The sequence below is a fragment of the Dendrobates tinctorius genome, unplaced genomic scaffold, assembly GCF_039654945.1.
Source record: "Dendrobates tinctorius isolate UK_male_01 unplaced genomic scaffold, ASM3965494v1 ptg000196l, whole genome shotgun sequence".
Taxonomy (NCBI): domain Eukaryota; kingdom Metazoa; phylum Chordata; class Amphibia; order Anura; family Dendrobatidae; genus Dendrobates; species Dendrobates tinctorius.
Window position 1 is genome coordinate 1,621,575 of NW_027361863.1, and position 13,316 is coordinate 1,634,890.

Consider the following 13,316-nt stretch of genomic DNA (forward strand, 5'->3'; position numbering starts at 1 on the left):
GCCAGGGGTCTCATTGCAATTCTCAGGTTGCACCAACGTAGTCTGTTCTCATGGTCCTCCATTCTGCTATGTAGGGTGTCCGGCTGAGTCTTGACAGTGGAGGAGATGGTTGATACCGTGGGAGTTATACAGTCTTCCATAGTGTTTATTTGTTGCTCTGCCCGTCACTCGCTCTCTGGGCATCACAAAGCCAGATCCACATGTCAACTTTGAGCTCGTTGATTCTAGTTAGAGCTGTCTGGCATTGGTGGATTGCCTACAGAACTTTCTGAGTGTCGCTCAGGATGTCTGGCGAGGTTTCACCCGCAGGATGAGAGTGCTGAGTAAAGGCCACAGCCTCAGAGGCAGGTATTTCTCCAATTTGTTAACTACATGAGGATGTTTCTTTTGCCGAGAGATGGAGCCTTTAGAAGGCATTATACCAGCAGATATGTGAAGCACAATTTAAGTGAATGTCAAGCAGTGTCAACTGTGTTCTCAAAAAACGGATGACGGAGGTCAGCATCAAGGAGCTAAGATTACAATGATCCTTTTAATTGGGTGTATATTCAAAGAAGAAACATAGGATGGAGGATCCAAAGATGGACTTGGCGCAGATGGTCTGTGTATAGGAAGGATCATTCACAGTAGATGACAATCCTTGTCAGGTAGTCAGATAAGAGACCAGGGAACCTGTAGTTATAGCCCTGAGCAAAAGGGGGGCTGCACAGGGTTAGGTGGGGTGATGAGGCCTCCTAACCAGCAGCACACTTTAGAAGTCCCCAATATGGTGCGCACAAACCTTCATCCTCTATCACAATACCTTATTTGCTATTTTTAACACAAAAAAAAATAACGATATGGGGGAAAAAAACACTGTCAAAAATGTTTGAAAAATACATTTAACACAAAAATTTGATTTAAAGGGAAGGTGCCGTAATTTTATATAATTTGCAAAAAAATAGTAAGTAACAAAACATGTTGTTTTAGCAAATGTTGTACTAACTAGGATTTATGGTTTGTTTGTAATAATGTTTTAATGTAGTCACTGGGCGCTGCCATCTTGATTTGCAGATCTGTGGAGGACTTATACAGTCTGCAAATATGGCCGTCCCTGGACATAGGAGACTGCGGTCGGCTTCCGACCGCACATTGCAGCCTCAGTAGCAGAGAACTGGGCACGCCCCTGTGGGCTGCACCATTCACTGCTGTAGGTGTGGCTGGGCGCCATTTTACTGTAGCCCAGTGCTATCTGCTGAGCTCCACTTTCCCTCTATCACAGGACCACTTGTGGCATAACAGGTCCTGTGTTGTGAGGAGAGGCTGTAGATATGGAGAAGGTGGTCAGCAGAGGAGAGAAGCGCTCACTGGAGCCGGAGGATGGAGAGTGGTGAGTGCGGGTGACTTTCCTCTATGCTCCTCTGTCCTGCTACTCCAGGCTCGGCCCTGTGCTTCCTGCTCCAGCGTCCTCCTGCTCTGTCTCCGCCTCCTCACTCACAGCCCCAGTGATCTCCGTAATCTGACACCTTCCCTTTTATGGCTGTCTGAGGAGGACAGTGACATATACAGCCCATAGTCTAGTGTATGGGGGGGCTGGAAGTTTCACCAGTGTGGGCATATCTGTAATACTGTCTTGTGTGATACTGACTGCTGAGCCGTGTATCTAATCCTATCCTGTGTGATACTGACTGCTGAGCTGTGTATCTAATCCTATCCTGTGTGATACTGACTGCTGAGCTGTGTATCTAATCCTGTCCTGTGTGATCCTGACTGCTGAGCCGTGTATCTAATCCTCTCCTGTGTGATACTGACTGCTGAGCTGTGTATCTATTCCTATCCTGTGTGATACTGACTGTTGAGCTGTGTATCTAATCCTCTCCTGTGTGATACTGCCTGCTGAGCCGTGTATCTAATCCTATCCTGTGTGATACTGACTGCTGAGCTGTGTATCTATTCCTATCCTGTGTGATACTGACTGTTGAGCCGTGTATCTAATCCTATCCTGTGTGATACTGACTGCTGAGCCGTGTATCTAATCCTCTCCTGTGTGATACTGTCTGCTGAGCTGTGTATCTAATCCTATCCTGTGTGATGCTGTCTGCTGAGCCATGTATCTAATCCTGTCCCGTGTGATACTGCTCTCCTGAAATACTCTGTGCTGCTGTCACCCTGCTGGTTTTATGTGTGATCTACATGGTGGTATGAACTATATGGCGGTATTATGTGTGAAATATATGGCGGTATTATGTGAGAACACTGTGGCAGTATTATCTGCTAAAAGGGGACCCATTCTAGGGTGGTTCTGGCTGAGCACCTGCACACAGGTCAGGGGTAATAGGTGCAGTCAGGGGAGGGCTGGGGAGGCAGCTGAAGAGAGGGGTCTCATTTTTATCATTACTGTATGGCTCCATTCCCCCCCAGCCTGCTTCCCAGTGTCACCCTGGACTGCGCCTGTCGCCTCGCTTTCACACATCGCCAGGACAGGATCTGAGGAGGGGAATGGGGTCTTTGCCTGCAAAGTCTGGATCAGGCTGATTGATGGCCGTTCTGATCCAGAGTTTACATGAAAAGACAGTCAGTAACTTTGCAGGCCCCATCAAAATGGCTGCTCACTGTGTTCCTAGATGTCATAGGTTTTTGTGCCAGATTTCAGTAGCTGCTCCCCCTAGTGTTAACAAGTGGAAATGCCAAACTTTTTATAATTATTTTTCATATTTTTCAAAATTAAAAACAAATGATAATATTTTTTAAGAAAATGTAAACATTAATTCTTTACATTTTTTCAATTGCTGAAAAAAAATTTTTTGGATGGCACCTTCCCTTTAAACAATAGATCACTTGAAGAATGCAGCCACATTTTCCCATTTTTAGACATTTTCTTAAAGGAGCTGTCCCATGAACAAAAGTGTTACTTAACTGATAGATAATGGAAAACTTTGTATTTTCACAATTGGATGTATTTAAAAAAAAAAAAAAGAAAAAGGCTGCTCTGCAAGAGATAAATGAACTGTGCCCCTGCTGCATCGTGTATAAAGGGGGCTTCACATATAGCGATATCGCTAGCAATATCGCTAAAGTGTCACCAATTTTGTGACGCGGCAGTAATATTGCTAGCGATATCGCTATGTGTGATACTTACCTCTGACCGGCTCCCTCGCTGGTTATCGATGATCGCGCAAGAACGTCCTGGGCAGTATCTTGTCAGCGGCTTCCTGCGGGCGCCGACAAGCGACGCGTGGACGCAGACGGAAGACATCATCCCTGCGTGTGACAGGTAAGTAACGACCGCTGCTGCGTCGCTGCTGAGATCTTCCTGTGTGGCAGCTCACTAGCGACCATTTAGCGATGCACCAGCGATCCTGACCGGGTTGTATCGTTGTCGGGATCGCTGGTGCATCGCTAAATGTAACGGGACCCTAAGGCTTCTGTCCAGCCATGCAGCGAGGGCTTTACCCGATTGTCGGCACACGCTGTTTGAATTTATCCGACAGAAGGAGGGAGGCCATAAGGCAGGGGTCCCCAACCTGTAGCTCAGGAGCCACATGTGGCTCGCGGTTCCATGAATTGTGGCTTGCGAATGTCTGCAAGCTTGGTGCGTTAGCTCCAGGTCTAGCATGAGGTATGAAGAGAACATCTCAAAATGGTGAATTTTGTGAGTAGCCCTGCACAGAAGTGCAGATCTGGATGCACATATACTGTCTTGGGGTTTAGAGATGGTACGCTGGAGGATGGTACTACCTGTTAGAGGAGATGCTCAAAGCTGGGTGCGACAGTGTATTGGGAGTTCTTGATGGGAGAATCCTGAATGGGGGTATTGTGGGAACCCCTGGATCTCTGTGTACTTTGGAGTGATTTAAGTGGAAAAGCTTTGGTTATGATTATACCTGTAATGGAGGCTTTGGTTGACACTACTTTGAGAGGGGGCGGGAGCTGGATGTGGCTCACCACCCTCACTCAGTGCTGAATGTGGCTCTCAAGGTCAGAAAGGTTGGAGACCACTGCCATAAGGGGTGAAAAAGCTTAATTTTACTTTATTGATAAAAAGAGCACTTTTTTGTTGGGACAACCCCTTTTAATGTCTTTTCTACCCAGAAAGATGTCTCCTACGGGTGACTGCTCATTGAGACCAGGGCTGTGGGGTCAGTAAGCCAAACCGCCATCTCTATGACTCTACAGCCCTGATTGAGATCCATCACTATTCCCCCTATCATTGCACAACTCTCATTTTCCGTGACATCACATTAAAGCAGAAGTGATTCCAAGCTCTTACCTGCTTCAGGAGTTTCTTGATACCGTCGTGGTCGCCATCAGAAATAGTATGGGCTTCAAATTCCACATTCACCTCCTAGAAACAAGTAGACTCATAAGTCATAAATAGATATTTAGAAATACATATAAAGTTTTAGATGTCATGTAAAGCTACAAGTGCGCATTTTTTTTCTCCCCTAGAAATGAATGAGCAGGTTTTACCAGGTGGGACTTAAACAGAACCTATCAGGTCCCCCGTACCACCAGCAGCAGCTGCGTCTGCACACGTAGACACCCTGCCTAACAGTCCCTGTGTTATATTACATATAAGGTATTTCTAAAGTCCGTTTATGATATGTAAATGAGGGCTTTGAGTAGTCGAGGGGGCGTTAGTGTCCCCAGACTAGTCGGACCACTAATGAATAAAGAGCATAAGGAGCCGAGTATATGAATATGAAGTGAGGAAGGTCACATGTCCTGTTCCCAGCCATTCATAGGGGATATGTTTTACTGACACCAATCTATGTATTGGGATATTGTATTTACGTGCCAGCAATTCCCCCATGGACATCATAACACTGCCTGTACTATCGCCTCATGGTTTTATGGTTGTCTGCCTGTTTTTTTTACAATTCTGTCTATTTTGATATTTTGTTTTTCTAAAGTGATTTAAATAAAAATTTGTATTTTTATGATCAGCAGGACATGTGACTTTTCTCAGTCCATATTCATATACTCAGTATTTGGGTTCTAAGCTTCTTATGCTCTTTATTCACTGGTTGAACAATTTCAGGAGCGCCCTTCTATTCAGGACTATGGTAGTCTTTCTAAACCACAATTCTGGCTATGTATATATAGTCAGCCCACTAAGCATGTTATTGCGGCCCTGTGGGCGCCATACTTACCTGGTGCATGAGAACGGCTTCTTCCTCGATCTTTGATCCTCTGAAGCCGGGTGTATGCGTCCCAGCGTCACATAGGCGCACTGCGCATGATTGAACGTACAGAGACTTTCAATCATGCACAGTGCGCCTCTCTGAAGTCAGGACACAGACACGCAGCTTCAGAGGCTCAATGATGAACAGGGAAGAAGCAGCGCGCATGCGCATGGTAGGTATGGTGTTTGCAATGTAGCCGGCGCTTGTAAGGAAAGTTATCAGGCACACAGGGGCGCAATAACATGCTTAGAGGGCCGACTAGTCTGGGGACACTAACGCAATTAAAGAATTTGATACGTAAGGAGTTAACTTTTCATCAGTCTGAGTGGGCATTACCAGAGAGCTTTCCTTAGGGGCGTGTGCTTCTGCTCCCTGTATGATGCTGACCAATCATAAGCAAGCAACAACACTCAGTGGGAAGAAGACCACACCCCCACCGAAGCTTAGAGCAGAATTCTCAGTGTGTCAGATGTAATGATACAGCTCTGATCTAGGGGTCAAACCTCTGACATCCTGGCATCGCCCCATAGAAACACCCAGGACGCTCACCCCCTAGCAACACCCAGGACACCCCCCCCTAGCAACGCCCAGGACGCTCACCCCCTAGCAACGCCCAGGACGCTCACCCCCTAGCAACGCCCAGGACGCTCACCCCCTAGCAACGCCCAGGACGCTCACCCCCTAGCAACGCCCAGGACGCTCACCCCCTAGCAACGCCCAGGACGCTCACCCCCTAGCAACGCCCAGGACGCTCACCCCCTAGCAACGCCCAGGACGCTCACCCCCTAGCAACGCCCAGGACGCTCACCCCCTAGCAACGCCCAGGACGCTCACCCCCTAGCAACGCCCAGGACGCTCACCCCCTAGCAACGCCCAGGACGCTCACCCCCTAGCAACGCCCAGGACGCTCACCCCCTAGCAACGCCCAGGACGCTCCCCCCTAGCAACGGCCTTGGCATTGTTGAGATCTGACTGGTTGCTATGGATAACGTGAAATAAGCACCATTTTGGGACTTCCACAGCCGGCAGTAACAGTCGCCTGCCCCTCAGCCCCCTCACCTCATGCAGCTCCTCATCTTCCTCGGACTCCTCGTCCTCGATGTCGTCAGACTCGTCCTCGTCGTCTTCTCCCTCCATCTCCTCCTCGAGGTCTTCCTCCTCCTCGTCGTCGTCCTGTCTCCGCTGCTGTGAGGCCACAGCTCTCCGCTTCGCGCTGGACGCCATGCTGCTCCGTCTTCCAGGCCCGGCGTGCTGTTCAGAGCGGAAGTAAACAGGAAGTTCCACGGATTCTACCATTCATCATCGAGGGGGGTGTGCGAATCGTTATTTCTCACCTTATCGGCTACAATATTGTGTGTTTTATTATTCGTGACTGTGTGTAATAGTGATATTGAAAGTGGATAAAAAAGGTGAATATAAAAGGCATTTATTTCTGGTTTTTCTCTGATCTCTTCTGGTGTATGAGGTAGACACCCCTTATTTCTGGTACAGATGGACTGTCCCACAGGCGGCGGAGGAGAGGAGGCGGTGAGTGCGGCTGTCCATCTCCTCAGTGGCAGGGATTCTCTCACCTGTCACCCCCCTAGTGTTAAGAATATTTTTTTGCCCATAGTCTACACTTTATTTTTGTTACCCATTTATATCCCCCGAGCAGGTCTGGGCACATTTTCAGGCCTTCTACACATTTCCAGTACTTCTAAGTGCTTTGTATCCCTCCTCTATGGTCCGTCCTATTTTTGGACCGTCTGCAGGGTGGGAGAGGGCGGCGTCCTTTTCAGTACCGTCTGTCTGTGGTTTGAGGGGGGTCAGCACACTTTCTGGGCCCGTCTGCGGGTTGGGGGAGGTCGGCGTCCGGTTCGGGCCCGTCTGCGGGTTGGGGGAGGCCGGCGTCCGGTTCGGGCCCGTCTGCGGGTTGGGGGAGGTCGGCGTCCGGTTCGGGCTCGTCTGCGGGTTGGGGGAGGTCGGCGTCCGGTTCGGGCCCGTCTGCGGGTTGGGGGAGGTCGGCGTCCGGTTCGGGCCCGTCTGCGGGTTGGGGGAGGTCGGCGTCCGGTTCGGGCCCGTCTGCGGGTTGGGGGAGGTCGGCGTCCGGTTCGGGCCCGTCTGCGGGTTGGGGGAGGCCGGCGTCCGGTTCGGGCCCGTCTGCGGGTTGGGGGAGGTCGGCGTCCGGTTCGGGCTCGTCTGCGGGTTGGGGGAGGTCGGCGTCCGGTTCGGGCCCGTCTGCGGGTTGGGGGAGGTCGGCGTCCGGTTCGGGCCCGTCTGCGGGTTTTGGGAGGTCGGCGTCCGGTTCGGGCCCGTCTGCGGGTTGGGGGAGGTCGGCGTCCGGTTCGGGCCCGTCTGCGGGTTGGGGGAGGTCGGCGTCTGGTTCGGGCCCGTCTGCGGGTTGGGGGAGGTCGGCGTCCGGTTCGGGCCCGTCTGCGGGTTGGGGGAGGTCGGCGTCCGGTTCGGGCCCGTCTGCGGGTTGGGGGAGGTCGGCGTCCGGTTCGGGCCCGTCTGCGGGTTGGGGGAGGTCGGCGTCCGGTTCGGGCCCGTCTGCGGGTTGGGGGAGGTCGGCGTCCGGTTCGGGCCCGTCTGCGGGTTGGGGGAGGTCGGCGTCCGGTTCGGGCCCGTCTGCGGGTTGGGGGAGGTCGGCGTCCGGTTCGGGCCCGTCTGCGGGTTGGGGGAGGTCGGCGTCCGGTTCGGGCCCGTCTGCGGGTTGGGGGAGGTCGGCGTCCGGTTCGGGCCCGTCTGCGGGTTGGGGGAGGCCGGCGTCCGGTTCGGGCCCGTCTGCGGGTTGGGGGAGGTCGGCGTCCGGTTCGGGCTCGTCTGCGGGTTGGGGGAGGTCGGCGTCCGGTTCGGGCCCGTCTGCGGGTTGGGGGAGGTCGGCGTCCGGTTCGGGCCCGTCTGCGGGTTGGGGGAGGTCGGCGTCCGGTTCGGGCCCGTCTGCGGGTTTTGGGAGGTCGGCGTCCGGTTCGGGCCCGTCTGCGGGTTGGGGGAGGTCGGCGTCCGGTTCGGGCCCGTCTGCGGGTTGGGGGAGGTCGGCGTCCGGTTCGGGCCCGTCTGCGGGTTGGGGGAGGTCGGCGTCCGGTTCGGGCCCGTCTGCGGGTTGGGGGAGGTCGGCGTCCGGTTCGGGCCCGTCTGCGGGTTGGGGGAGGTCGGCGTCCGGTTCGGGCCCGTCTGCGGGTTGGGGGAGGTCGGCGGGTTGGGGGAGGTCGGCGTCCGGTTCGGGCCCGTCTGCGGGTTGGGGGAGGTCGGCGTCCGGTTCGGGCCCGTCTGCGGGTTGGGGGAGGTCGGCGTCCGGTTCGGGCCCGTCTGCGGGTTGGGGGAGGTCGGCGTCCGGTTCGGGCCCGTCTGCGGGTTGGGGGAGGTCGGCGTCCGGTTCGGGCCCGTCTGCGGGTTGGGGGAGGTCGGCGTCCGGTTCGGGCCCGTCTGCGGGTTGGGGGAGGTCGGCGTCCGGTTCGGGCCCGTCTGCGGGTTGGGGGAGGTCGGCGTCCGGTTCGGGCCCGTCTGCGGGTTGGGGGAGGTCGGCGTCCGGTTTGGGCCCGTCTGCGGGTTGGGGGAGGTCGGCGTCCGGTTTGGGCCTGTCTGCGGGTTGGGGGAGGTCGGCGTCCGGTTTGGGCCCGTCTGCGGGTTGGGGGAGGTCGCCGTCCATTTTGGGCTCGTCTGCGGAAGTGGGAGAGGTCGGTGCCCGTTTTGGACCCTTCCGCGGGTTGGGGGAGTTCATCGTCCATTTTGGGCCCGTCTGCAGGTTGGGGGAGGTCGGCGTCTGTATAGGGCTCATCTGTGGGAGTGGAAGTGGTTGGTATCCTTTTTGGGCCCGTCTGCGGGGGTGAGTGGGGTTGGACTCCTTTTTGAGCCCATCTGAAGGGGTTGGCATCTTTTTTAGGCCCGTCTGCAGGTTGGCGGAGGTCGGCATCTGTATAGGGCTCATCTGTGGGGGTGAGTGGGGTTGGTATCCTTTTTGGGCCCATCTGCAGGGGTTGGTATCCTTTTTGGGCCCGTCTGCGGGGGTGAGTGGGGTTGGAGTCCTTTTTGAGCCCATCTGCAGGGGTTGGCATCCTTTTTAGGCCTGTCTGCGGGTTGAGGGTAGATGGGTCGATGTCCTTTTTTGGGCCTATCTGCAGAGGTGGGAGGCGCTGGCTCATTTTTGGGGCCCGTCTGCAGGAGTTTGGGGGCTGGTGCCCTTTTTTGGGCCCATCTGTGATTGTTGGTGGGCTGGTGCCTTTTTTGGGGCCCATCTTTGGTGGGTAGGGGTGGTGCTTCTTTTGGACTTGTCTGCGGGGTTGAGGGGGGTTGGTGCCCTTTTTTTGGGCCTGTCTTCAAGGGTGGGAGGGGATGGTGTCGTTTTGGGCCCATCTGCGTAGGGTTGCTGCCCCTTTTTGGGTCCTGATTTAAGCGGTCTATGCCCTATTTTTGGCCGGTTTTCAGGGATGGGAGGGGTTTGGGCCAATCTTTGGGGGTGGGAAAAGTTCATGTTCTTTTTTTTAGCCTGTCTGAGGAGGGGTTGAGCCATTTTTCAGAGTCCAGCCACAGGGTTAGTACCCCTCTTTGGACCCATCTGCTTACTCCCACTGTCTGAGGGGAGGTCTCTGTGCAGCCCCATGTGCTCATATGTAAAGCCGGCCATTATTTTCTGGCCTCATTATTCTCATCCTTGCTGCTATTTTTTTTCCCACGTGGAAAATTTGCACTTGCATATTCACTAGAGTTGGTGTGAATCGATTCCCAGGACCTGGTCCATCAGCCACATTGGTAATTTATTACCACCAGATGGGAGCCGTGAGAGCCATTTTCTGCCTCCCAGTATCGGCGGCTTTTCTTTTGATGAGCTGGACTGATGCCATGTCTTTATTGAGTTGTGATGGCCGTGTAACATCGCACCAGGCCGGCTAAGCTAAATAAGCGCTGCGGATGCAGTCAGGTAGGAGGAGGTTCTCCCGCTTCCCGTCCAGCGGGTACAAATCACCGACACATCTGATTGACTAACATTTAGCCATGCTCTGTACTCCTGTAATCTGTGCATCCCATTTTTGGCTTTTGTCAGAGGTAGCCTCTCATGTACAGGACGTGTGCCTCAAAAAATAAAATGTTGCACAGTAAGAATGCTTTCAAAAATAGTGGGTTTTTTATCAGTTACAATCAGACAGTGTCATTAAGAACAAGGAGTCCTGTAAGTGATGATGCAGCCCCCACAGAGTCCCATCATCCAGACTCTCTGGGATCACATGGATCCACACAAGAAGATCTGGGGTCAGTTCTCCAAGATGTTTGGAGCAACCTCCTGCCGAGTTCCTTCATAACCTGTGTGCAAGTATACCTCAAATAATTGACGAACGCATAGGGCGGTCACTAAATATTGATGTGATTTTAGATTTCTATTTTCTTCGTTCACTTTGAATTTGGTAATTGATAATAAATAAACTATAATATTTATACTATTGAAAGCTTCTTACTTTCTAGCACTTTTCCATATCTGCCTAAAAGCTTTGCACGCTCTTGTACACACGTGGTCAAAATGGTTGGTACCAAAATTCTGTGGAAGCATGGCTGAAAAGCAATGTCTGACTTTCATTTGTTCATTTTCGATTTATTATTACTTTTGTCAGATTCAAGTTATTTCTGTCCCCATTGTGGGTTTTTCTGTCATTAAACGAGGGGTACCAGCAATTATGACCACGTGTGTATACAGGAGATAACAGGATCCACCATTCACAATAGACAATGTCACAGCTCACCTCCTCCTCCTGTACAATGACTGATAACACAGGATCCACCATTCACAATAGACAATGTCACAGCTCACCTCCTCCTCCTGTACAATGACTGATAACACAGGATCCACCATTCACAATAGACAATGTCACAGCTCACCTCCTCCTCCTGTACAATGACTGATAACACAGGATCCACCATTCACAATAGACAATGTCACAGCTCACCTCCTCCTCCTGTACAATGACTGATAACACAGGATCCACCATTCACAATAGACAATATCACAGCTCACCTCCTCCTCCTGTACAATGACTGATAACACAGGATCCACCATTCACAATAGACAATATCACAGCTCACCTCGTCCTCCTGTACAATGACTGATAACACAGGATGCACCAGTCACAATAGACAATGTCACAGCTCACTGTTGTGAGTTCATTTTTCCCTTCACCATTGAGGTCTGATGAACTCCCTCCTCTGGTGAAGGAAGGTAGTGAGACTGATTACCAAACACCTGGGCAGCTAGATGACAACTGGGTGGCTGGAATTGAGGACTGGATATAAGGCTGCCGACGCCCTTCTTCCTGGCTGGTGATTTTCCTGCTGGATTCTTGGAGACCAGTCTGATTCCTGCGTCTCAAAGCTAAGTTTTTCTGCTCTGCTTTGTACTCTTCAGTTTTGTGTTTTGTTTTGCCTTGTTTTTTGGGAGTTCTGCCATCCCCGGCTGGGGGGGAGCTGAATTCCATTTTTGTCTCTGATCTGTTGATCTTTTGCTCTGTCTTCAGAATATACCTGAGTGCTGATATAGTCTTTTGAAGCCTAGCGACTTCAGGGCCTGTTTTTCCTATCAGTCGGTTGGCTCATTTTGATAGGGTTTTTGCGGATGGCAGACAGCAGCTTTCCTATCCTGTCCTATGTAGTTAGCTTGGGCCCCATCATTTGCTCAACCTATCTTTCTATCTGTGTTAGTGTTTTCATCTTGCTTCACCATCATTATATGTTGGGGGCTGCCTATTGCTTTGGGGTCTGCTCTGGGGCAGTTTAGTTTTTTCCCTTTCTGTCTTTAGGCTATGTAGCTCTCCGGCTGTGATCGAGGGGTCTAGGGCACCGTAGGAACCCCCCACGGCTACTGCTAGTTGTTGTGGATAGGTTCAGGGGTCTGCAATCCGATAGCTGCCAACCTCTCTGGTTTTTCTGGACTTAGCTGGTATTTTGTTTTTTCCTCCTTCGGTGACTCATCATAACAGCTCACCTTCTCCTCCTGTACAATGACTGATAACACAGGACCCACCATAGACAATGTCACAGCTCACCTCCTCCACAGCCCTGCACAATGACCTCTGCCGAAATCACGGAGCATGCTCACAACAATCTCCTATAGAAATTAATAGGTCGTATTCTCCCATTTGTCCACATAAATACATTTTCTAAGTTGACGGGTCAGCCTCCAATACAGTTGTATAAATGGAAAAAATAATTTTAAAAAAATTGATATGACTCTTGAAAGACAGAAGAAAAACCCCCAAAAATGGAATAACCGTCAAAGGGGATGACAAAATGAGCAGCTCTGCAGAATTAGTAATTTTGTGAGTCTGTATATTTTCCTACACATTTCTTGTATCAGCAGGGAGCAGCACGGGGTGCGGTATCAGCGGGCGGTGGCCTCTCCTCAGTTTTTTCCTTACTCATCATAGCCGTATATATCTCTGCCATTTGTTGGTTTGTAAAGCCACAGACCCTTCTTTCCAGCACAAGGTGCAGACCCTGATTCTATCACTTTGTATTTTTCAGAACTCATCCTCCATAATGAAAATTTTGCTACTAAAGGACCCAAAAAGCGGTGACGAAGCCTCAGATCCTTATGTACAGGTCAGAAACATTTTTAAACAGTTTTTGAAACTTTTTACCTTTTCTTGCCAGGAAAATTGATCCTTTGATCTGGGTCCGCCAGAGGTGAGCCCTCCTTGTAATACTGGACTATCAATCATCTGAATGGCGGATGAAAACTAGGAATGCAAGTCTATGGGTCCGTGAAAAAAATCGGACCGCACTCGGGTGACATCCAAGTGCAGTCCGATTTTCACAGACAGAAAGGAGAAGGTGTAATTTTTTTTCACATTTTTTTTTCCACATACGAGTAAATTGTATGATATTTGTGACTCACTGTGATCAGAATAATCAGTCCGTTTTTCTCATAAGATCAGACAGGTGAATGAGCCCCTAAGAGTGATGGGACTTGACCCGGACCACAACTATCTAACGTGTATGCGGGACTTTAGGTTATGTTCATACTGTGTTTTATGATGTGGAAATTTTAAGCTAAAAAATCCACATAAAAAAAATAATCTTTGAAAAAAAAAAAAATTTGATTTTTATTTACTTATTTATTTTACTCTTCTGAGGTGTTTTTCACGTGTGAATTTTGATCTGTTTTTTAATATAATACAGCAAAATCAT

General features: G+C 51.1%; 2 protein-coding genes across 4 annotated transcripts in view; one reads left to right on the plus strand and one right to left on the minus strand.

Annotated features, from left to right (window-relative positions):
• Window positions 1–6,389, minus strand: part of BCCIP (BRCA2 and CDKN1A interacting protein) — a 48,911-nt gene extending 42,522 nt beyond the window's left edge. For both annotated transcript variants that reach the window (XM_073552773.1, XM_073552772.1), the window contains exons 1-2: window positions 6,225–6,389; window positions 4,250–4,324 (exon numbers count right to left, since the gene is read on the minus strand). In XM_073552773.1, the coding sequence (XP_073408874.1) occupies window positions 4,250–4,324; window positions 6,225–6,389 (240 nt within the window). The remainder of the gene's footprint in view (window positions 1–4,249; window positions 4,325–6,224) is intronic.
• A 47-nt stretch (window positions 6,390–6,436) lies between these two features.
• Window positions 6,437–13,316, plus strand: part of UROS (uroporphyrinogen III synthase) — a 36,793-nt gene continuing 29,913 nt past the window's right edge. The window contains exons 1-2 of one of the 2 annotated variants that reach the window (XM_073552775.1): window positions 6,437–6,574; window positions 12,651–12,728. In XM_073552775.1, coding sequence (XP_073408876.1) covers window positions 12,666–12,728 — 63 coding nt within the window. In that variant the 5' untranslated portion in view covers window positions 6,437–6,574; window positions 12,651–12,665. Of the gene's footprint in view, window positions 6,575–6,635; window positions 6,693–12,650; window positions 12,729–13,316 lie in introns of those variants that run through there. The other variant, XM_073552774.1, reaches the window with a different exon arrangement.